A 23,088-nucleotide genomic window follows, 5' to 3' on the forward strand; every position below is an offset into this window, starting at 1 on the left:
ATTAAAGGTCTGGAAACTATGTCCACTGCTGGGCCCACCTCCACTGCTGATTGACATGGAAGCTATGTTTTTATTCCTGGCATGGGTCAGTTACCCCCTCACCAGGCAGCCCAGCAGTTCCCCTGCTTCCCAACTAGTGCCCTATACAGTACAGATACCCAACTTGTAGCTAAGAGCCCCCAGATTCAAGTGAAGCCCTGGTCTCAGACTCCCCAGCAGCAGAGACTCCCAGTGAGTATCACTGGGCCTGGCACCTCTTTCAATAGCGAAATACTGTTTAACTCTATGGTCCTGGCCCAAGGCTTATGGACTCCAGTTTGAGAATGACTGCTCTGGTCCTAACTGTGGATCAAAAATGATGAAGTATAAGAAAGCATTTGAGTCCTATAAAGCATCATAGAAAGCAGGATTGTTAGGGCTCTTACTAGTATAGTGCTGTAAGCCACAAAGGGACTCTGCTTACCAAACACCACGACAAAGTTGGGCAAAGACCCAAGCCTGCAAGGCCCCAAACTACTTTTTATATGTAAACAAAAGGACCAATTGTCTAGAATTATACAAACCATAATAAGGGAATAATAGTAAGGGAACTCATGAATTACAGTTTAGGTCATTTCCTGGCAGAAACCTCAAAAAGCACTAGCAAATGTAAATTGTTTGGTTTACTAATGGATCTAGCAAAGAAACAAAACCAAAAGCACAAGCTACTTTGGGAAAAAGGCATAAACTTTTTACAAACTTGCTAATTCTTATCCCATGTGACATAAATTTGAAGATATGATTATGACTGTGCCCTAAGGCCCTTAGGTAGAAAGGATGCTGGTACACAGCACACACCCAAGGTGGCTGGCTTGGCAGCTGGTGGAAAGGCCTACCTGGATGTGGGCCATCTCACTCTGTAGCCTGACCCGGGCCTCTTGGGCCAGTGCCAGCTGCTGTTGGTACCACTGCCGGACCTTCTGCAATGAGGTGATCTCAGTCTGGGAGGCCTTGAGCCTGCTCGTCAGCGTGCTGCGTTCTAGCTGAACCTGTTGTAGTTGGTTCTGTAAGGCTGTCATCTGCTGTCGAAGGTCATGCACTAAAAACAAAGTCCATGCCAAGGTTAGCACTAGCTTTCTCACTTGGAAAATCTGGGTTCTAAGAACAAGTCTCCCTTCCCTGTAGAACAGACACACACACACAGCTGTCAACATGATAGTGTATCTGAACAGGCTGGTAATGTCTACTGATCACTGGCAAGTTTCTGTTTGTGTCTGTGCTCACTATAATGGACAGCCACGGTCCCTGCCCAAGCTGCCAGCCCATGGGAATCCAAGCTTGGGAAATCTAGAGAACTGGCCTTGTGTGTGCTCTTGGGGCTGGGCTTCCATATTAGGTCCACATGCCATACTGGGGCTTTGCCTGAACTCCTTCCTTAGATCCTGAGAGTCCTTAAAGCATTAGTAACTGGCTAAGCACTGGTCTACACTGGGAAGTCTACCATAAGCATAAAGCATTAGAGGAGGCCTGGTACAGCAGGTAACACAGCTGCTGGCCTGAGAGACAGGGAGACCCAGGTACTAATTCTGTCTCAGACTCAACTAGTTGTGTGGTGACCTTAGACAAGCCACTTAACCTGAATCTCAACTTCCTCTTCTGTAAAATGGGGATAATAACAGTCCCTAACTTATGAAGGTTATTGTAAGGATCAGAGGAGATTCTGCATATAAGGCACTCTGACAACTTTAAAACAAATAAATTTCAGTGCTTCCCTTTATTCAGTGAATGGGAAAATGAGCAGCCCAGGTAGGTGCAGAAAGATCTTCCAAATGAAATTTACCTCATGAATGCATTCAAAATAAAACTTTCAATATATAGGCTCTTGTATTTACATTTTTCTCTCAATCTGATGACCTGCAGAATACTGGCTCCCAGAAAACCAAGACTCCAGAGCAAAATCATTGGAGCAAATGAGCCATCAACAAAGGAAAAATAGGCTAGTGAGAGAAGAAAATTCTATGATCAAAAGGACAGCTTAATGGGTCACATGCCAACATGCCATTCACCCACTTAAGCCAGAAATGTCCAGATGACTCTTACCAGGGTTTAATTGAGAAGGGCCTTGTGCTATGCCAAAGAATAAGGGGAAATGTATTGGCTCTCTGAGGTTCCAGTCCATAGGCCACTGATGAAGAGCAAAAGGTCCCTCCTTCCTTATGCCTGATTATGAGCCTGTCCTCCTTCTGTGATACTTTGTCAAAAGCAGGGCAGTATGCCCACAGCATTTCCTGAATCTAACAATCATGACAAGAAGGGAAGTGAGATTACTCTAGAATGACCTGATGATGAAGTCAGGCTCTTCTAAATGTTTTTTAGTCATTTAGATTTAGGAACTCTGCCAGGAACTGAAATCAACTCTGTGAAGATAGGATTAACTCTACCCTGTCCATTTTTAGATTTAATCACCAAAAGTGTAAACACCCCACTTACACTTGAGTGGGGGAAGTCTGTAACCCATATGACAAATCAGAATTGATTGACTCCCCCCCCCCGGGCAGTCCTAAGCAAAGCTTTAGCCTGTAACTGGGACATGTAAAATGGAAGGAATGCACAGGAAGTGACACAAAAGAAGCTCCTTTAAAAAGGAGTTACAACTTCCTGCGAACACTTCTTTGGAGTTCCGAGCTCGAATTGGAGGCTCTCTCTTTCGCCTTAGACAGGATCCTGGAGGAGCTCTGGTTGAGGACCTCAGACTACTTTCTTTTTGATATACCATGTGGGTGAGTGAAAAAGACTGACTCCTTCCTGGATTTTCTGAAGGAACTATCCTCAGGAGAGGCCTCCTCTCTTGGGAGAAGCTTCATGGCTGAAGTCCTTGCTTTATTCATCACCGGGCCCTCAGCTCAAGGCTGAGGCCCTCCAGCTGAGGACTAATTAGCCCTGCCTAGGTAAAGCCAGGGGCCAGACCAAAAATACTTAGAACAGTGATGGGCAAACTACAGCCCACAGGCCAGATGCAGTCCCCTGAAATGTTCTATCAGCCACATGACATTATTCCTAATCTGACGAATACAATGAGTAAGATACCATACAATGAAACTTCAAAAGAGTTGCCTTAGAAATAGACTGAGAGATGAGCATTTCCTTTCCTTTGACCTCCTCTTTAAAAAGTTTGTCCATCACTGACTTAAGAGTGTTAGATTAGATATTTTACCCTATCCTCTCTTTTCATTTCTCTACTTTCATTCTTTCCCTCTAGTTTATAAATAAATTGCTAAAAATCGTTTGGAATCGATTAAATTCCTGGCAACCACCCTATTCAATATTCAGTCCAACCATAATTTTTACCCCCTTTTACAACTCACTGGTTCACAGCTGATGGACTCTACCCTCTTCTATCTTCCTGAGCTCTGCCTTGGTACTCCATGTTCTTGAAAGACCCCAGTGTAGCTCCAGAATGATATCTGCCAGTGGATCCTGGCTCCACTCAAAATTCTTCCATGGTTTCCTGTAGCATTCAAAGTTCTTCCCAATGTGGTCCCACCAATGCTCTAGTCTTAGCTGGTATTATTCCTCTCTATCTCATGTTCCAAATTGGACAATTTTGCCCCTGAACATAACAGACACTCTCTTATTTCTGCCTCTGCTACTGCAATTTCCTATGCATGGAATGCACTCCCTTACTAATAAAATTTTGAGGCCCAACTCAAATGGTTTCTCTTCCATGAAGACTTTGCTGACTCTTCCAGTCAGATAACATTTTCCCTCTTTTTCTCTCCCATGAAAATGGGGGCTTTTGTCAAACTTAAACCAAGTATCTCACCCAGACCCCTTTTTTTGAGAATGACTAATATGAAGAATTCAAGTATTAAATGTTATCAAAGTAGTCATTATTCCAATGGTTCACATTTATCCGGGCATTAAAAATGATGCCTCTGGTACTACTGATATGGCCACCAATCTAGATCAGCTTCTTGTCATTCTAGTTTCAACTATTTTAATAGCGTCCTAACTGACTTCCTTGTCATCAATCCATCCTACACAGAGCTGACAAAGTGATATTTCTAAGGCACGGGTCTAACCATTTCTGACCCTTGCTCAAAAAACTCCAGTTTTTATAACAGAATAAAATACAAACTTCTCACTCTTCTGGTTTTCTTCCTCGACTAAAATTTCCCTTTCTATAGTCAGCCTTTCCTCATGCCAGTGATTGTTCTGCTGATTATGTCCAGTTTATCTGATATGTATCTTGACTATCCACTGTTGTCTGCAAGTTATCTGCTTGATTAGACTGTGAGCTCCTTGACAGTAAGAACTGCTTTTGTATTCAGTGTTAGCATAGTGCCTGGCACATGGGAGGTGCTTAATAAAAGTGTTTACTTTTTGTTTGGCACATAGAAACCTTTCACAATATTGTCCCAGTCTAGGCTTTTAGCTTCATATCCCCTCCACATTGTGGCCAGCCTGGCTGCTTGCTGTTCCTCACATCCTTCATCTGTCTTCCTGTCTCCATTCCTCCACTCACAATCTGGGGGACCCTATCCCTAAAATGCTCCTATCAATCTGGTATACCCTTCCTTCCATGCATAGTTCTGGTGGTCTTTCCTATGCCAGGCCTTTCCTGAACCCCCCCAACTTCCAGATGCTGGTGCCTCCTCCCACCCCCATGTTTTCCTAGATCTTCTTGGTAGATACTTTGCATTTCCTCATGGATATATGTGCTTTCCCCTGAGCAGGATATGAGCTGCCTGAGGACAGATACTGCTTGGCTGCCCCAGTGCCTAATCATAGTCAGTGCTCCATAAATGCTCAATGATTAAATGAACAAAAAAGCCTTAGATGCTGTATGCTACCTGTGTTATCTTTGCTGAGGATGCTTTTTTGCATGTCCTCTACTTTTCCCATGAGTCTCTGGTACTGTTCCTCTGCCACTTGTAAGTCATTGTTGGAGGAAGCCAGGCTGGCATTTTTCGCCTCGAGAGTGTTCTGCAGGTCAGTCATTGCTCGTTCCAGATCCCAGCAAGACTGCTTCAAGGTGTCCACTTCAGAACTTAGTGAGTCCTGCTTCTGTTGGCTGCTTCGACTCTGCTCTACCTGAGCCTGAAGCTTGGTATCCAAGGCTGCCAGCTGGGCTTGCAGTTCTGTCTTCTCTTTAAGGGCCTGAAACATTTTCCAAACAATAAAATATTATCTTTTCAGAAAAAAAAAAGCATTCACTTTTAATGAGCAGGACATCTAAATTAATAGTCACCTCAAGGAAAGAAGTATGAGGAAGGTGAATCATAGAATCAAACAACATGATGCCCAAAGTGCCTGGGAATTATGGATGACACTTCTAAGAGACAAGGGTAGGTGGTGGAGAAACTGCCTGGACTTTGAATTAGGAATTAGGAGACTTCTATAGAGCCCTTTCTGCTCTTCACTGGGCTTTGGGTTTCTTAATCTGTAGAATGGGGTAAAGAATATGATGATGGTCCAGAGTCTCAGAGATGGAAGGAAGTAAGGCCTCAAAGACCATTTCATTCAATCCCTGGCCAGACAAGAGACCCTCCTTACAAAGCCTTTGAGAAGAAAGTTGTCTTCCTGCCTTGAAGTGAGGGGCAGCCCATGCTTTCCTAAAGGTAGTTTGCCTTGACTCATACAGACACATGTGAAATAGCACAAATGTGCCACATCAAACTACCATTCCATTTAATGAACAATCCCCCGCCTGGACCAAAATGGCATTTCATTCAAAATTTCCCCATAAAAACAGAAATACGACACCACTACCATTGCTTCTCCTCCTACTCTGTGATATTCAGTTTGTATCAATTTCCTTCAAAGTCTCCCCTCCCTGGAATTACTCTATACTTATTACATCCACACAAAAGACCTCCTTGAGAGCAGAGTTTATTTTTTGGTCTCTGTATCCTCAGTTTCCACTGGTAAGTACTTAATGCTGGAAGAACTGAATGACTACTTGAACACCTGAGAGGCCAGCAGATGGTATAAACATAGTTCCAGGCTACCATCAAGTTAGTGGCCAAGATGGGACAAACCTTCAGATCCCTTTAATTCATCTCACCTCTCTATATAAACTGGCATAAGAAAAGGGTGGTAACCTAATTTTGTGAGAAATTTAAGTCATTGATAAGTCACTTCCAATAAGCTTTGACAGAACTGTAAACTGAAACATTAGGAAAATTAAACCTGGATGTTACCTGACTGGCCTCTAAAGACAAGGCCTCCAGCTGCCCTTCAAGTCTCATTTTCTCTTTAAGAACCTGCAGCATTTCATCATGAGTTCCAGCAATAGAGCTCTCCATGGATATGCTGAAAGATAAGATGTGCTTTCAGAGGAAGGCAGTTAAATAAATATTGATCTTATTAAATAACAAGCTCAACATATATTTAATAAGTACCTACTGTGTGCCAGCTTTGTGCTATATACACAGTTTGGATAACACACTGGTCGTTGGCCTCATGGAGCTCAATTTGGGAATAATGAAATCTATATAATTTACTTAGGCACAAAAAAAAAGGCCCAGGGAAACCTAGGGGGTATTGTTGGAGGAAATACAAAGAGAAATTAATTCTCAAGGACTTTGCAGTCTAGTAGGTCATTCATAGCAGGAGGACTTCCTAAAGCAAGTGTATTTGAGTGGCTGGACTTTAAAGCAGCAGTAAGAGCTTGTAGGTGGCAGGTATTAGAATGTGGACCTCATTTAGGAGACAAGAGGCAGCCACGAAAGGTTTTAGGGCAGAGACAGGGGATGCCCAGACCTGTTCATAAGAAGAAAAATATGGCAGAGGGGGAAATAGTGGTTTGTGGTAGGAGAGATCAAAAGCCACTGTAGTTGTCTAAGTGATTGGCAAGGAGAGTTTTCCTTATTGGGGTACTGGCTGCTAGAATGGCCAGGAGTTATTTTGGAGGCAGGTTGGGGGTTGGCATCTAATCAAACATCTTGAAGTTACACATTAGACACTGGGTGGATGCTGCCTGCCTCCTACTCTAGAGCATCACTGGAAAGCAGCCTTTGATCCTTCAATGGGGAGGTTAATTACAGAAATGGGACAGCACAAAAAGATAAATGTATATTTAAAGAAATAACTGTGAGGGCAGCTAGGCAGCACAGTGGATAGAGTGCCAAGCCTGGAGTCAAGAGGACTTGGGGTTCAAATCTGGCCTCAGATACTTCCCAGCTGTGTGACCCTGGACAAGTCACTTAATCCCCACTGCCTAGCTCTTGCCACTCTTCTGTCTTAGAACTGATATCAAGAAAGAGAAAGTAAGGGAGTTGTATTTGAAGATGGATTTAATTTACATGTTATAAAACATTATAATTTATCTCTCTCTGCACCAAGATCTATTATAAACAAAATATGAGAGGAGATATAACAATGACTTCTGGAAATAACCGAAATCAAGCCATTTATTATGTGGGGAAGAGTCTAGAAAAGAAGAGAAACAAGTTAAAGGACAGAAACGGAAGCTCTAGGTCTATGCAAGAGGTTTTATTTTTCCTCTATTTATAGATTCTCCAGTAAGCCTTTCATATCCTAATGGATAGAACAAAACATCTATAAGAATAATCCCAATGTTGCCAAGTAACTGAACTATTGCTTAAGCTACATAAATGCAACAATGCTTAAAGATGGGATTCTGAGAGAAGACTCCCCAGAGTCTACCCTATCAATCTGACAGTTAGGGGTAAGAAAGTTAAACTTAGATCTGGTCTGAGGCCCAGCTCTATGACTGACTACACTGTGACCTTGGGCGACTTGTCACTGTACTCTCTGGTCTTAGTTTCCTCATCTTGTACATGAAGGAGTTGGACAAGCTCACTTTGGCCATTCCAGGGTGTGGACAGCCTACAATCTACCATCCTAATCCAAGAAACCTCCTCAAAGCACATGATACATGCAGAGTGTGCCAGATGTGATGACAGTTTCAAATCTCAGTTCTGACCCTAAGTAAGTCTCCAGATTTTTTAGAATCTTAAGCTTTTCATTTGTATAGTAGAAATAATATAATGATCCCTAACTCCATGGTTCTTGTGGAAAAAAGCATTTCATAAATCTTAAAACTCTTTCTCCTAGGCTCTACAAGGCTCACTATAGGAATGTGAGTTTTATTGGTGTTGCAGGAAATACAGAAATGAGAAGCCTTCAGGAAATATCCTCCAGGAGATGAAAGTATAAATAACAGAGGAGAGAAGATAGGTTTAAACAATTTAAGAATTCCTATAAAGGTTTATTTGGGAAATGGCAAGTTATCACTCTGAAGACAGAAAAGACACTACTAGGGATCATGTAAAACAGAGCTCCCAAAGCCAGGCTGTAAGGCCTTGAACATACAGTCAGGGAATTTGGACTTGGCCCCAAGGGCAATTAGAAGCTAGTATAAGGTACTGAACCAAAAGGTGAGGCAGGAGCACATCAGGCTGAGGTGTTAAGTAAAATCAAGGTGAAATCTACTGCTTCAGAAAACACTGAAGATAAAAATCAGTGCAGTGTCTAAGGAGTACTTACTGTGGAGTCAAAGAACTCAGGTTGACCCTGCACAAATTGCACTCTTCTCTAAACCTAGTTTCACCCTTTGTAAAATCCAGGGATTAGAAAATCTCTAAGGCTCCTTTTCAGATTTAAATCCCATGATCTTTCTAGGAAAATGCTTATTTGCAACTTCTTTGAAAAGTGAACCAGTGAAGAACTGAAAAAAAATTCAATGTCGGTTCCCCATGGATGGCAAAGAACCCTTCGCTTTTGTCTTTATACCCCTGGCTCCTATCTCAGTCCTGGTTCAAGCTTGCAGAATGGGCAGAGCCTCCAGGAAGGGTAAAGCTCCTCCATGGTGTGGGTAGGACCCGGATGAGGCCTTACCTACTAGAAATACTGTCTCTCCGACTCTGCACATCCCCATTGACATCTGGCTCTGGGTCATGGTGCTCAGCTGCAGCAGCCTGGAGGACATCTCTAATAGAAGGAAACTGTCCCATTGCATCGGAACTGATCTCTTGGCCATTAACCAGGTAGGAGGCTGCCTGCTTGCCAGTTGCGCTCAAAACTCCATAAATTCCTCTGCCAGAGACACTGCTGTAAGATGAGCTGTCACTCTCATTGCCATCCAGCTTCATGCCTCCCTCACTTCCGTCTAGTTCAGAGATGCTGTCCCCGGCCACAGAAGAATTCTCTAGGCGGTCATCTGTTTCAGGAGTAAGGCTGACTTCAGAAACTACTGATGTCAGACTGCTTCTATTCTGATGCAGAGAGCCCCTGGCAGAGTCAGGTGCCAAGAAGTTTCCACTAGAAATTCCAGAGTCTGAATCTTCAGTTCTATAATCTGCCAGAGACCGGATCTTGCTTGACTTGGAACTTTTTTTCTCCTTTGGATGTGACAGAAGTCCTAAACTGCCTACTTTAGGTCCCCGAGGGACACTGGTCCGAAGGAAGGAATATTCTTTTGTCATGGCTACTGTGCTGGCCCTTGGTAAGATTTCTGGGTTTAACATGAGCTCAGGGTCCAGGGTGCTAGTAGGTCGGCTTTTGGATGCAGGCTGATTGGACTGAAAAAGACAAATAAGCAATGTGTTTAAAAGAAACAGCTTTTGATTTTTTCCCTTTCCCCTTCCTCTTCAATGAAGTACTACTATAAAGAATTCTGATTTTACATGTGTATATCACTGTCCTAAACCTCATCAGACTTCCTTCAGGAGTTACTGTAGCTGACAACAATCTATGACCTGTAGTCGGCCCTCTGGCAGCTGGATGAGGGTGGTGGAGACAGAGAACTAAAGCTCAGAAATAAGTCAAGATTGGTGCCTGCAGAAAAGTGACAACAAAAATGATGATCAGGAGGCCAAAGGCAGGCTAGGACAGTTTCCTGGAATGGGCAGTGAGAATAATAAGACAAAGAAAAAGTAGTGCTGCTCAGTTTTTACAAGAGAAGACATGGTACATGGTCATCTGATCAGCCCACCATGAGTTCTGGTCATCAGTTCACAAAATGAACTTCCCAGGACATTGGAAAAACAAAAGCAAAAACAAAACCTGGCCAACGTAAGCTGCTGTCAATTCTCTTGGGAAGGGAATCCCAGAACTAGAGAAAAGGAAATGCTATCTAGGTCTTCCAAAAAGTTCAGAGGGTGGGTCCCACAAACCCAGGCCAGGTCTTTGAACCTGTGTGATTCCTAGCAGGATGATAGACAGCATCATTAAAAGGAGTGTTTGAGTGTCTGCTAACCACTGAGAGTTAGCAGGTGACTAGCAGTCCAGGCAATACTAAAGACCTTAGGATCTCCAGCCAGTACTAGGCACATCCTTTTGGGTCAAATGGAAGGTCACAGTGATGAATTCAGATCTAGCTAAATGACCAGAACCCAGTGAAGAGTCATTACAGAGTCAATGTGGAAGACTGTCTCTGGAATCTATTCCTGGCCCTGTATTATTGCAAGTTTTATCAGTAACTCGTTATCTATTTTATCAACAGATAACACACTTAACAAATCTTTGGATGACATGAAACTGGAGAGCAACCACAACAGATGAAAGAATTGGGATCTAAACAGACCATAACAGGCTAAAAGGACAGAAAAGTAATTGGATGAAAGAGATAAAAGTCCTCTAGGGCCAAAAAAAATTAATGTACAGGCATAAACCAGGAAAGGGGTGGCAAGAAACCATTTATGTAACAAAATCTGGGGGTTTAGCAGCTTGCCATGCAGCCTGAAGGCCTATGATCGAGGATGCATTAATGCATTTGGTGACTTGGCTGAAGGGAATTGTGTCAGCTATGCACTCCATGAGGTGACTCCTGAGGTCCCTTCTCATTCAGATATTCTCTAATTCTAGAAAGCAGTGTACTCCTTCAGTCTTTTAAAGTTCTGAGCTGCTTTTTGCTCTTGCCCTTTACAATCACATTTTTTCATGAGCACAACCTGTTGGGAGCTTATTCACAGCAACAGTCTTACTCTCTCCTGATGTCTTTTCACTCTGTACTGTTTGAGCTGCTCTTCCAGTCGTCTTCGAGCCTGAAGGCGGATCTGCTCCTCTTTTTCCAAGGGAAGTGAAGATTCGGTTGAACCTGGAATACATAAAAATTTCTTTAAACCAAAACACAGCACTTAAAAGTCAGAGAACATAAGAGCCAGAGAGAGTAGCTTTATTCCTCCACTTTCAATTACCAGAAAATGAGTGAAGAAATGCAGGATAACATTGACCACAAAATTATATCAATTATGCAAAATACAGCAAGAAGCATGTGACAGTTGAAAGCTTGGGACCACTCCAGGGAGCACAGTAATTACTGTATTCAATTAGCAACACAGCAATGATGATGAGGTTACTAGAACATCATTCACTGAAAATAAATAAATAAAACTCAAAGCCCACAGTTTTTGCCAGTGGCCTGTTTCTGGATATTCTCTGACCCATTAAGAGAGTCTTTGGTGTGTAACCAGCAATGAGGAAATTACGACCAATTTGTGATCTTTGCTTCAGGATGGCTACTTACAAGTTTCCAGCAAGCAACATGAGAAGAATGCACGGTGGAATCACATAATTATACTGCTACTGTGAAAACAGGGAAAGAATGGCTCTCTTGCTTTTATATTTTTCTTTATACATTTTGGGGAATAATATTTGGCCCATGACACTCCTGTAATGATGAGCTATATCAAGAGGGTTTATATGGTATCCAGTTAGCATTCTCAAAATCTTTGTTGCATAAACTGAATAAAGGCACCCCAGCCAAAGGTACAAAATATTTAAGTAGTTGGACTTCAAAATAACCAACTTAAAGTTAGATGTAGGTAACAACGGCAAAAGAGATGTAAGGAAAGGTCTGGAAGCGCTAATTCTGTTGTCTTAATAGCCTGGGAATAATCTTGGGAATGATACTGACAGGAAAAATTCTAGCATGGCCCAAGTGAGAGGGAAAACATTTCTCTACCAGCATTAGTCTGCAGACACGATGGTCTTCAAACACCTGTTGTTGTGAGCAAATGGGCCAGAGACTGTGGAAGTGAAAAGGACACTTCATTATATCAATCAAACCTATAACTTTTCTCCTTGTGTAAAATCAATGGTACTCATTTTTGTTCAACATATGAGAAGGGGCCCCACGGGAGGAAAAGACAAGGACAAGCCCTAAGAAGTCATAATGGAAAGAACATTTTCAAGAAATACAAAGTACCATTTTCAGATACTTTATAATTTTTATTTTCTTAAAGATAGTAGAAGCATGGGCCCAAGGACAGACAAGTTTTATGGCTGTCATCCAAGGACTGACTTAGAGGCTTATCACCAGCCCTGGCAACATACAGACCTTTTCCTAAAGGTTGGAAGAGTTTTGATTTTTGCTGGTGGAGGGGAAGTATTCATATCAATCAAAGCATAGATCCTTGAAATCTTGAAGTAATACTAGTCAATACCTGAACCAAGAATCTTCCCAGAATTCACCTTTAAGCTTTGTCAGGCTATATAGGTACTATAATAGGTAAGTGATATACTTCTAATGGAGCTAATCTAGCTTCCTTTACATAGGGGCAAGGAGATGCCCAAAGGATCATCTCCTAATAATTTTGTGGTGAAGTACAGACCATAGAATAAAAACATGTTCCTTCAGCTGGGGAGTTAAGGAAGTAGTGTCCATATCATGTATACTGTTTGATGCTTGAATTCCAAAACAGATTCATTTTCTTCTACAGAATCAGGCTAATGTGGCAAATACAAAAAATCCATACAGTCAGCAATAAGCAAGTATTTTAGAAATGTGATCCCAACTAAAATAGGATTAAAAAAGACTGCCCCACCCCAGGTACCTTAATGAAAATGAAAATGCTTTCTCAGGTGTTATGTGAAGTCTTTTATAAGAGTGAAAGCTTTATGCGGCAGCAGAGGAGAGAAGGGGCACTACAGTAAACAGATGCTTACACAAATGAGTTTCTTGCATAGGAAGACTGAGTTTGAGAGACTGCAAAGCTTCTTTTCTAAGAACTACGCCCTCAGCACTAGATCCCTGAGACTTCCTTAGGTTGTCATGGAAACCAGCCACACCTGGAGATGGATCAGGACCAAATGGTCTGGTGGTGGGATCAAGTGACAATGGAGGATCAGGGAAATGGGTTGTGGGTCCATTCTGACAGACGTTCTCTTTGCTGGGTGCCTCCATGTTTCCTTCTTCATTTGACACTTGGTTAACATTAATACTGGCACCTGGGGAAAAAAAGAAAGTAGCTCTGAGATATTTTGTGATTCTAGTGGGACTCACTCTCCAAATTCTAAACCACATTATTCAACTTGAAGTTAACAGGAGCTGATTCAAAGCTGGATGGACATGGGGAGGTTCTCTTGTCTTGCTAATTTGCTTTTAAAAAGCAGAGCTCTATTCATTTAAGTAAATAAGGTCAGTTGGAAATCCTTCTAAATCCTCTCTGCTTATAAAAGCAAATGGAAACTTTTTAAAGTGGGCACAGTGACAGCCTGTATGTCTGGTCCCTTCAGATCAGCTTCTGATGATAAGACTGAAGGGCTCACTCCCTGGAGGCCAGCCCTCTAGTTGTGAGTCAGCCCCTGAGCTACAGCAGGACTGAGATATGTGTCACCGGAGGGTGGATCCAAATCAACAAAATAATAAATTCCTGAAAGCACTAAAAAGCTATCCATAATGCCACAAACTACCAGCCTTTAAACAGATGCTGCTTTAGGGTCTTGTTATATGTCATCATTATATGTCACGCCAAACAACTTCCTTCAGATAGGTAGAAATGCTTTGTTTTAGGTCACTGTCACTCCTCAACGATCTCTCCCTCCACATATACCTTTCCTTGCCACATAAGTGCAATCAAGCAAAATAAACCAATCCATTAAATTCACGTTTCAAGTACAAGTTTTATCCCCATTTCAGCAACAAGGAAACCGAGGCAAAGAAATTCTATGATTCATGAAATATTGGGATAAGTCAGTAATGGGCAAACTATTCCTCTTGGGCCAGATCCAGGCCATAGTTTGCCCATCACCGCCTTAAGCAATTCCCTAATCACTACATCTGGATACGGGGGGCTTAGTGATTAGGGAATTGTTTAAGGCAGTGATGAGCAAATTATGGTCTGAATAGTTTGCCCATCACTGATAAGGACCAAGGAAAGCTGTCATCCAACCTACTTGCTTTACAATTATCAATCAATCTACATGGACTGAGTACTGAGTGAGAACCAGAGGCTTAGCTCCTAACAGCCTTAGGATCATAAACTGGGAGCTGGAAGACACCTTGGCTGGTTGGACTGGTCAGTTTACAGATAAAGAAACAGAAGCCTTGAGAGCCCAAGGAATTTGTCCAAGGTGTGAGATAAGCACATGTGTATGTATGTATACATACATACACACACATGCAGAACTAGGGGTTTTCTATGTTGATAATCCACTAATTCAATTCCTTTTAGGATCAGTCAGGTGGCACAGTAGATAGAGCACCAGGGCACCAGTCAAAAGGACCCCAGTTAAAATCTAGCCTCAGACACATACTAGCTATGTAAACCTTGGCAAGTCACTTAATCCTGTTGGCCTCAGTTTCCTCATCTATAAAATGAGCTTGAGAAGAAAATGGCAAACCACTCTAGTATTTTTGCCAAGAAAACTCCAAATAGAGTCAAGTCAAAACTAAACAAGAAGTTAAAATAACAGTCTCACAGTCTCCAATTTTTATGCCTAGCAACTAACTTGATAGGCAAAAAGAATATTTAAAGCATCATTTCTTGAATGTTTTATTTTGACTTTGAAATAAAATCTGTGTTGCTTGAGATACAGAAAAATGTGCAAAGTGCAAGAGAAATTATTAAAAATTTAATCATTTCTGAGGAGGTCTTAGCCAAGTCAAAGAGCAAAGATGTTCAAAAATCAGACACTGACAAGGACACCTGTACCAGTACACACAGGTGAATCTGGGGTATAAAGATCAGAAAGAAGAGGACAAGGGCCAATCCTCATGAGTTTGCCTTTAAGTGAATTTCACTTCATTTTAGAGAACTGGGAAAACCTGGCCCCTGCAGAGGCAATTTTTGTGGGTATGTGCTGGTTGTTTCCGCTCAGCTCACTTAAAGTCTTTCTGAAATTAAAGAGATTGAAGCCATCTTTTAAGAAGTCAAGTAAATATAAGTAATCAAGTTAAGAAATTTACAGTGTTCATTATTCCTTTTGCATGTTTAATTATGCTGCTCTCTAGAGAGGCAGGCTCCAGGGATGTGTTTGTCTCAGAATTCTAAAATGAAGTTAAATCTCATGCTTTGTGGGAAGAGGATTTGAGAATTTCAACTCTCATGGAGCCAAACAACTCAGAATCTCTACCCATCTGAGTTTCAAATTTCTAGTTTGTGATCTAGTAGAACAATGCAATAAACAACAGGATTTCATTATCTCTAGAGAAAAGCCTTAATATAGACCAATATATTGTCACCAAGAACTACTTTATGTTTAAGCAACAATTAATCAAACGGTTTTAAGTTCTTAAATACCTTCTTAAAAGAATTAGAAAAGGCATTTCTGTTTTAGTAAGATGTAATTACAACTCACACTGAGCTTTAAGGTTTGCAAAGCCCCTTTCTTCACAACAACCTAGAGAAGAAGGTAGTATAAATATTGTCCCACTTTACAGAGGAGGTCATAGAGCTGACTAAGTGGCTGGGGTGGGAAGCTCAGTTTACTGTTTTATTGAATTTGGAACATTAGTATACTTTAATTCTCAAAAGACAAACTTTAGGTAGAACTAGATTAATGTTATACCTCTTTGTAATAAATTCCATAAATAAGAGGTCATTTAAATGTTGTCATTTGAAAACAGAGATTAATCTTTCTTCTATAGTCCCCAGTTATTAATAATTTGGTAAAACCAAGTTATCAAAATCATAAGGGCAAATTAAGAAACATAAAGTACTTCCACTGAACTAATTTTAGTCTGATATTAATCTCAACTTTTTGGCCATGATGTGGTCACAGCATTTCTACTTGTTCTGGATACAGGTCCACAGAGTGAGGGCAGTCTAAAGAAAAATGAACAGTTAAATTAACAATGCAAACTGGCAACCGAAGCCAAGAACTACCAATTCTGGATCATTTATATTTTGTTTAATATATGCTATTTAAATTTAGACTCAAACAAGAAAAATGGCTGATAGGATTCCTGAGAACACTGAAATTTTTCAGTAAGACAGGGACTCAGATTACCTCCCCATAAACCTCTTGTCTTGAATGACAAGTTTTAAAATAAATATTCGAGAGTAATGTGACTGCTCAATTTCATCACTTAATCAAATAATTCTCTAAATTTTTACTCATCTGCTGAGTTTCAATTTTCTCTTTCATAAAATAATAAAACATTCTAATATGCAATAACATTTCATCATATCTAGAAATATAAACCAATAAGAATATATTATTGTCACCAGAAGCAACTCTATTTAAGTGATGATTATCCAAACAGTTTAGTAATGATAATAGCTGACATAGAGAGCACTTCATCAAGAACTTACTAGGAATGTCACCACTATCAGTCAGATTCTGTTTGCCTGTGTGAATCACAAGTGTCCCAGAATGGCTGGGGATGCCATTACTAGATCTGCACTCAAGCAGGCCACCTTGCTCAGCAGAGGAAGAATCCATGGTAGCAGTGCCAACAGGAGCTTATGAATGAGCTGCTTGTAAATCCTGCTTTCCCCCCTCCATCAGCAGCAGTCAAGATCCATTCAGATTAAGGTTTCCATTTGCTGGCTGGTATCAGTCAGAAGATGGGAATCCCAGGAAGTGATAAAGGTAGCCTGCAATCAAACAGGCCATTATCAGGCTGCCTCACTCTCAGGAAAACATTTAGTACTTTCCAGCTATGTTAGCAAGACACTGTTAAGATACAAGAACACAGATAAGTATTTACTGTATATGAAAGACAATACTAGATAATGGGGATACAAATGAAAATAGACCCGGTTCCTGCCCTCAAGGAGCTTAAAGCATGATGGGGGATGAACAGAGAGAGCAAATAATATGATCTGAGTTAATAGTAAAGGGTTGAAATTTTATAAAATACTTTTCCATAAAGTGGGTGAGGTCTATTATCCCATCCAGTGAGCTCTGAGCTAGTTAGAACAGATATTATTATAGTATTCCCATTTTATAGATGTGGAAAGTGAAGTTGTGACTTGTCCATGATCACAATGCAAGGTCACAGAGACAATGCAGAAACAGAGAGAAATCTAGTTTAATGAGAACACAGAATGTGTTAAGGGGAAAATGAAGGGATATGGCTGGGCAGGGCCTTGTTTGCAGAGGACCCTGAATCCTACTCAGAAGTTTAACACTGGGGAGATGAGAGAAAGCCATAGATTTTTGGGAAGCAGAGTGACAAGGTCACTGGGAAGCTTTAGTTGCCTTAAAGGGCCAGTGGAGTGGAATAACTTGAGGGGTAAAAGCCACTGGGAAGGCTATCAGAGAAGGGGAGGTCAGAAGAAAAAAGAGGGCTATAGTGGGAATGGGAAGGATTCAATGCTTTGGGGCACCTTTCAGATAGAAAAAACAGTACTTGGGCAAGGGAGGAGCCAGCAAGCAGCCCAGAAGCTGGTAAGAACACTTTCAAAATTAACACTCAGTTTTCTTTGATTTATTTTTCTGTAGAAAACAATGCACATTACCTGAAAAAAGGTGGGCAGAAGTGGCTTTCTTGGAAATTTTAGTCTCTTATTTTTTAAAATCTAAGGGATGAGCCAACCTTAAACGGGAAGTTGCTTGGCCTTTTTATTTTTGAAGAGGGATAGTTAGAATATTACTAAACTTTTAAAAATGATTTCCTTCTTCCATTCAAAGGCCTGAAGATTAGAAAGATCATATTTAACATCATCCTATTATTTATAATACCATGAAACCTTAAGACTGGAAATAAATCTATTAAATAAGTTTCATCTCCATTTCATGAAGATCATAGGAGAATAAGAATTATTAACTTGCCCATAAAAAACAGTCACAACATCTTTTATATTAATAATGACAATAGGGGCAGCTAGGTAGCACTGTGGGTAGAGTATCAGGCCTGGAGTTGTGAGGATCTGGTTTCAAAACTCGTCTCAGTCACCTTAACCTTGGCTGCCTGGCCCTTGATGGTAAAGGTAAGCCCTTTAAACCTAGAAGTTAAAAAAAAATAATGATAATAGCTTACATTTTAAAAGAAGGTTATTATTGTTCCTCAAAACACTTATTATTCCTGATTTAAATTTCAGCCAATGGCATCATAATTCATTAAATTTTTTGCGATCAAAACCTTGGTGTTTTGGGCAGCTGGATGGTTTAGTAGATTGAGAGCCAGACTTAGAATTCAAATCTGACCCCAGACCCTTCCTAGGAAATTCAAATCTGACCTCAGACTCTTCCTAGCTATGTGACCCTGGGCAAGTCTCTTAATTTTCATTACCTAGCCTATATCACTCTTCTGCCTTGGAACCAATACATACTATTGATTTTAAGGTGGAAGGTAAGGGTTTAAAATAATAATAATAATTTAAAAACCTTGGTGTTTCTACTGGGTCTGTATCCCAAAGAAATAATCAAAAAGGAGAAAGGACCTACTTGTACAAAAATATTAATAGCAACTCTTTTTGTAGTGGCAAAGAACTGGAAATTGAAAGGATATTCATCAATTGGGGAATGAATTGAGGTATGTGATGATGATGGAATACTATTGTGCTGTAAGAAATGATAGGCAAGATGATTTCAGAAAAAGCTAGAAATCTGCTGGAACTGATGCAGAGCAAAATAAGCAGAACTGGGAGAATACTGTACACAATAGCAGCAATATTGGATGATGATTATCTGTGAAAACTTGGCTGCTCTTAGCAATGCAATGATTTGGGACAATCTTGAAAGACTTATGACAGTGAATGCTCTCTACCTCCAGAGAACTTTTGGAGTCATCTTTCACCTAGGTGTATCTTTGGTTGTATTTTGGGGTTTTGGTTATGTATGAGTTTGCTCTTACAACAATGACCAATTTGGAAGTATGTTTTGCATGACAATAAAAAATAAAATTTAAAACAAACAAAATCTTGGTGTTCTATTTGACCTTTTTCTCTCCTTCACCTCTCCATTAAATTCTCGTTGTTTAGTTGATTCAGTCACATCCAGCTCTTTGTGACCCCCACTTGGGGATTTTCTTGGCAAAGATACTAGAGTAGTTTGCCATTTCCTTCTCTATTTTATTTTACAACTGAGGCAAACCAGGTTAAGTGACTTGCCCAGGGTCATAAAGCTAATAAATATCTGAGGCCACATTTGAACATGGGTCTTCTTGACTCCAGGATAGCACTCTATCCATGGAGCTGTCTAGTTGCCTTATCTTATACCCTCTTCTCTATCCCACTACAACTGGCATAGTAAAAATTTCCATCATCATTGACCTAGAACTATTGTAATAGCTTCCCAAGAGGTCTTCCCAGATCCAAATCATCCTTCCTACTACTGCCAGGCATAATTATCTTCCTTATACACCAAATGGCTCCTATCGCTTGAGGGAAGTTCACATTACTCTCTCTGCCTGCCCACTTTACCAGTTTTATCTCAGATTATCTCCCTCAGTGGACTCTCTGTTCTAGTCAAATTGGACTTATTCACTGGCCTCATTATCTGGCCTGTATTTTCAGGCTTCTGCCCTTTTAGAATTACTGGTCTCTCTATGCCTAGATTGGCCATTCCCATTTCTTTCCCCTAATGCCAACCCTTTACCTGTTAAATTAAAATGCCACTTCTTCTAGCCAGTCTTCTCTGGAAATACTCCCCACTCAATATAGCATTTACTATAGACATCTCATTCCTTGGGCCTCTCAAGACATATTACTGCTTATTTTTCCCTTTGTGTCACAGTTCCTTACTAGCTCTGCAATTACAAGGATTTGTCTTACTAAAGTTTTTATCTCTCCTAGAGCCTACCACAGTACAACAAACACATAGTAGGTGCTTAATATTTACTGAGTTAAGTGAATTTAGAGGTTTTTAAGAGTACAAAGTGATTTCACAGTTTTCTTATTATTCCCACATAGGTCAAGCATTTTGAATTATTTTTTTTCCAGTTAAGGTAATAGACACTCTATCTTATCCTGTTGATCTTTTAAAAGTGGCAAACATTGAAATATGGGATGACCAGGATTAATATTGAATGCAAGCTTTTCCTACAAACTTAATTAGCCCATGGGTGATAGGGTTGGGGTGGTGACAGCTGACTGACTCTGTACTCTTAATCCCCCAACTCAAAAATAAATTTAGAGTTGCTACCTGCATTAGAAATAACTGGTGCTGGGGCAGCTGGGTAGCTCCGTGGATTGAGAGCCAGATCTGAAGATGGGAGGTCCTAGGTTCAAATCTGGCCTCAGATACTTCCCAGCTGTGTGACCCTGGGCAAGTCATTTAACCCCCATTGCCTAGCCCTTACCACTCTTCTGCCTTGGAGTCAATACTGACTCCAAGAAAGAAAGCAAGGGTTTAAAAAAGAAAAGAAAAAAAATAACTGGTGCTATTAGGTGTGGGGTAGGGTCAGAACATTCTCAAATGAAGAAGCACTAAGCGTAAATGGAAATTTTTTTCCTCATCTCTTTGTCTGGAGGAATCATAATACAAAGTCAGACCATGCCTTAAGAATTCCATTTAATGTTCACTTAAATTTTAACTCATTATTTGTCCAATTTCTTATTGAAAATCTGCACAAAAAAGGAATGAGCAAAAAATGTAAAACAAGATGAACTTTAAAAAAGTCCAATGTTTGGTTGAGTAGTTCCTTTAATTAAGTGTGGATCTTTAAATAATCCTTTGCAGTGAGACTGAAAAACATGACTAGAATAATAATTAAGTCTAGATTGTGGCCATCAAAAAGTAATTTCTCTTCTTAAAACTAGGTGATTACGTGGATAGAAAGCCAGGTCCTGAGTTCAAAACATAGACATTTCCAAACTGAGTGACCCTCACCCTCATTCTAGCCCTTACCATTCTTCTGCCTTGAAACTGGTATTCTAAGACAAAAGGAAGAGGTTTAAAAAAAGGCAATGAATAAAAATCAGAACTCTAATGGTATTTGAAAATTTTAATATCAAGTAATGACCAAAACAGCTATTTAACAAACTCTCTCCCAGATCAACATATAGCTAGAAATTGTCACTCCCAGAAGGACATGACATCTCCCTGAGGTTCAGGGCTGTTTCCTCTTTGGCCTTATGTCCTCAGCCTCTAGCACAGTGCCAGGCCCACATTGGATACCATAAATGCTCCTTGGATTGGACTGGGTGGGGTTTCTTTCTGAGACAAGGAGGAAGAAGTTTTCTCACTTTCTGAATCCAATGACTCAAATGCCCAACTCACTCTTTCTGGAAAATGACAGCATGGCTTGGTGGATTGGGAGCCAGGCCCAGAGATGGGAGATCCTAGGTTCAAATGTGACATCACACTTCCTAGCTGTGTGATCCCCAGCAAGTCACTTAACCCCTATTGCTTAGCCCTCATTGCTCTTCTATCTTTCTAAGACAGAAGATGAAAAAGAAAATGTTACTGGAGACATCTCCAAACACGGAGGTGGCAAAGTCTTAAGAAATCTTGAGTTTCACAGTGTCCAGGGCCACAAATTGCAGTATTTTAAAAAATAATTACTGCCCCACCCTTCAAGGGCTGGCGCAAAGGCCTGGGAGCAGACATGACTTGTACTCGGGTCCAGAACTGGGTGAGAAAGACCCAAATGTGCTGGTAATGAACTTCTGGACCAAAGGCTGTAAGACAGCTTCCAGTCTCCATGACTACTCACAATCAGGAAATCCTGGAATTGCACCATTAGTCAGTCTCTCAACAATGTAAACACACACGTGGTGGAAAGGAAGGAATTTAATGACAACACTGGCTGTGGAGGGAGGACTCTGGCCAAGAGACTCCCCAGTCTCAGCAGCCAGAGCAAATGTTCAAGACCTGGCACCTACAAGACCCGAGTTCCAATCCAGCCTCAGGCAATATCTAACTGGGTAATCCCTGCCAAATCGATTCTCTTCCCTGTATCCGGTGGTGCAGGGGATCGAGAACTAGGCCTATGGTCAGGAAGACCCAAATGAAAAGCCAGTCTCTGACACTTGGTAGCTGTGTGACCTTGGGCAGGCCACTTGACTTTAGTTCACCTCATTCTCCTCATCTGAAAAATGGGGACCAACATAGCCTCTCCCTCCCAGGGATCCAATGAGAGCGTGTCTGTAAAAGTACTACATAAGGGCTGACTGTGGATAGTATTCCCAAGCCCAGGGCAGAGAAACTAAGTTCCCGGGCCAGATAGCGGGGCTGAGGGCCCGGGGTCCAAGTTTTCAACTTTGCCGTCGTGGGGCGACCCTCGAGCCTCAGTTTCCCTTTCTGTGGCCCAAGGCCCCTGGTCCCAAAATTGCCCTAGAGCCAGAGACTGCAGCGGCGGCGGCAGCAGGCCCCGGAGGCCAGGGCCAGCAGAGCCCGGGGGACCTGGGGCTCTCCTCCCTCCCCGGGGCGGCGAACGGCGGGTCGGACCCCTGGGCCCCGGCGCTCTCCTCACCCCTGACACTGCGGCGGTTCCTGCGGCTCCTCCGGCCGAGACGTGGCTCTGCCCCGGGAGGGGCAACCCGGTGTGACAGGTTTCTGTGTCCCTCCCGGAAACACTCCTCCGCTACGGAGTTCCAGGATAGGTGTTTCCTCCGGGAACGGCTGCGGGCTAGTCCCGGAAGCCTGTCTGTTCTCCGCCTCCCCAACGGGGTGAAAAATCTCGGAGTCGAAGGCTCTCCAAAGGTCGGGAACACGCCGCACAGTGGGAATGGCGGGGCGTGTTTCCCAGGGGGCACTCTAAAGAAGAGCACAACTTCCGCTCTCTTCTGGAGGTAAACCAAGAGCCGGGGATCCGCCCTCCCCAGAATCCAAACAGGAAGAAGCTGGCCCCTCTAGCTTCCGGCGGAAGCAGGAAGTCTCAAGTGCAGGTTTTCGAGCTGGTTCCAGCTGGGAGGTTTTCTAGTGTTGACTCAGCCTAGGAATCCTGTCTTCTCTCTCTCTGGCGCACCCTCGGCCTGTCGGAGGCTCTATGCCTGGCTCCAGTTGCTCTGATCAGGCTTCCGCTGC

At 41.7% G+C, this 23,088-nt stretch overlaps 1 protein-coding gene across 1 annotated transcript in view; it reads right to left on the reverse strand.

Annotated features, from left to right (window-relative positions):
- Positions 1 to 22,552, reverse strand: part of GOLGA3 (golgin A3) — a 50,130-nt gene extending 27,578 nt beyond the window's left edge. Inside the window, exons 1-7 of the mRNA XM_044658715.1 lie at positions 22,535 to 22,552; positions 12,895 to 13,176; positions 10,932 to 11,044; positions 8,845 to 9,527; positions 6,183 to 6,294; positions 4,833 to 5,139; positions 876 to 1,078 (exon numbers count right to left, since the gene is read on the reverse strand). Of these exons, the coding sequence (XP_044514650.1) occupies positions 876 to 1,078; positions 4,833 to 5,139; positions 6,183 to 6,294; positions 8,845 to 9,527; positions 10,932 to 11,044; positions 12,895 to 13,132 (1,656 nt within the window). The 5' untranslated portion in view covers positions 13,133 to 13,176; positions 22,535 to 22,552. The remainder of the gene's footprint in view (positions 1 to 875; positions 1,079 to 4,832; positions 5,140 to 6,182; positions 6,295 to 8,844; positions 9,528 to 10,931; positions 11,045 to 12,894; positions 13,177 to 22,534) is intronic.
- Between the last annotated feature and the right edge of the window lie 536 nt (positions 22,553 to 23,088).

This window comes from Gracilinanus agilis, chromosome 1 (assembly GCF_016433145.1).
Source record: "Gracilinanus agilis isolate LMUSP501 chromosome 1, AgileGrace, whole genome shotgun sequence".
NCBI classification, from domain to species: domain Eukaryota; kingdom Metazoa; phylum Chordata; class Mammalia; order Didelphimorphia; family Didelphidae; genus Gracilinanus; species Gracilinanus agilis.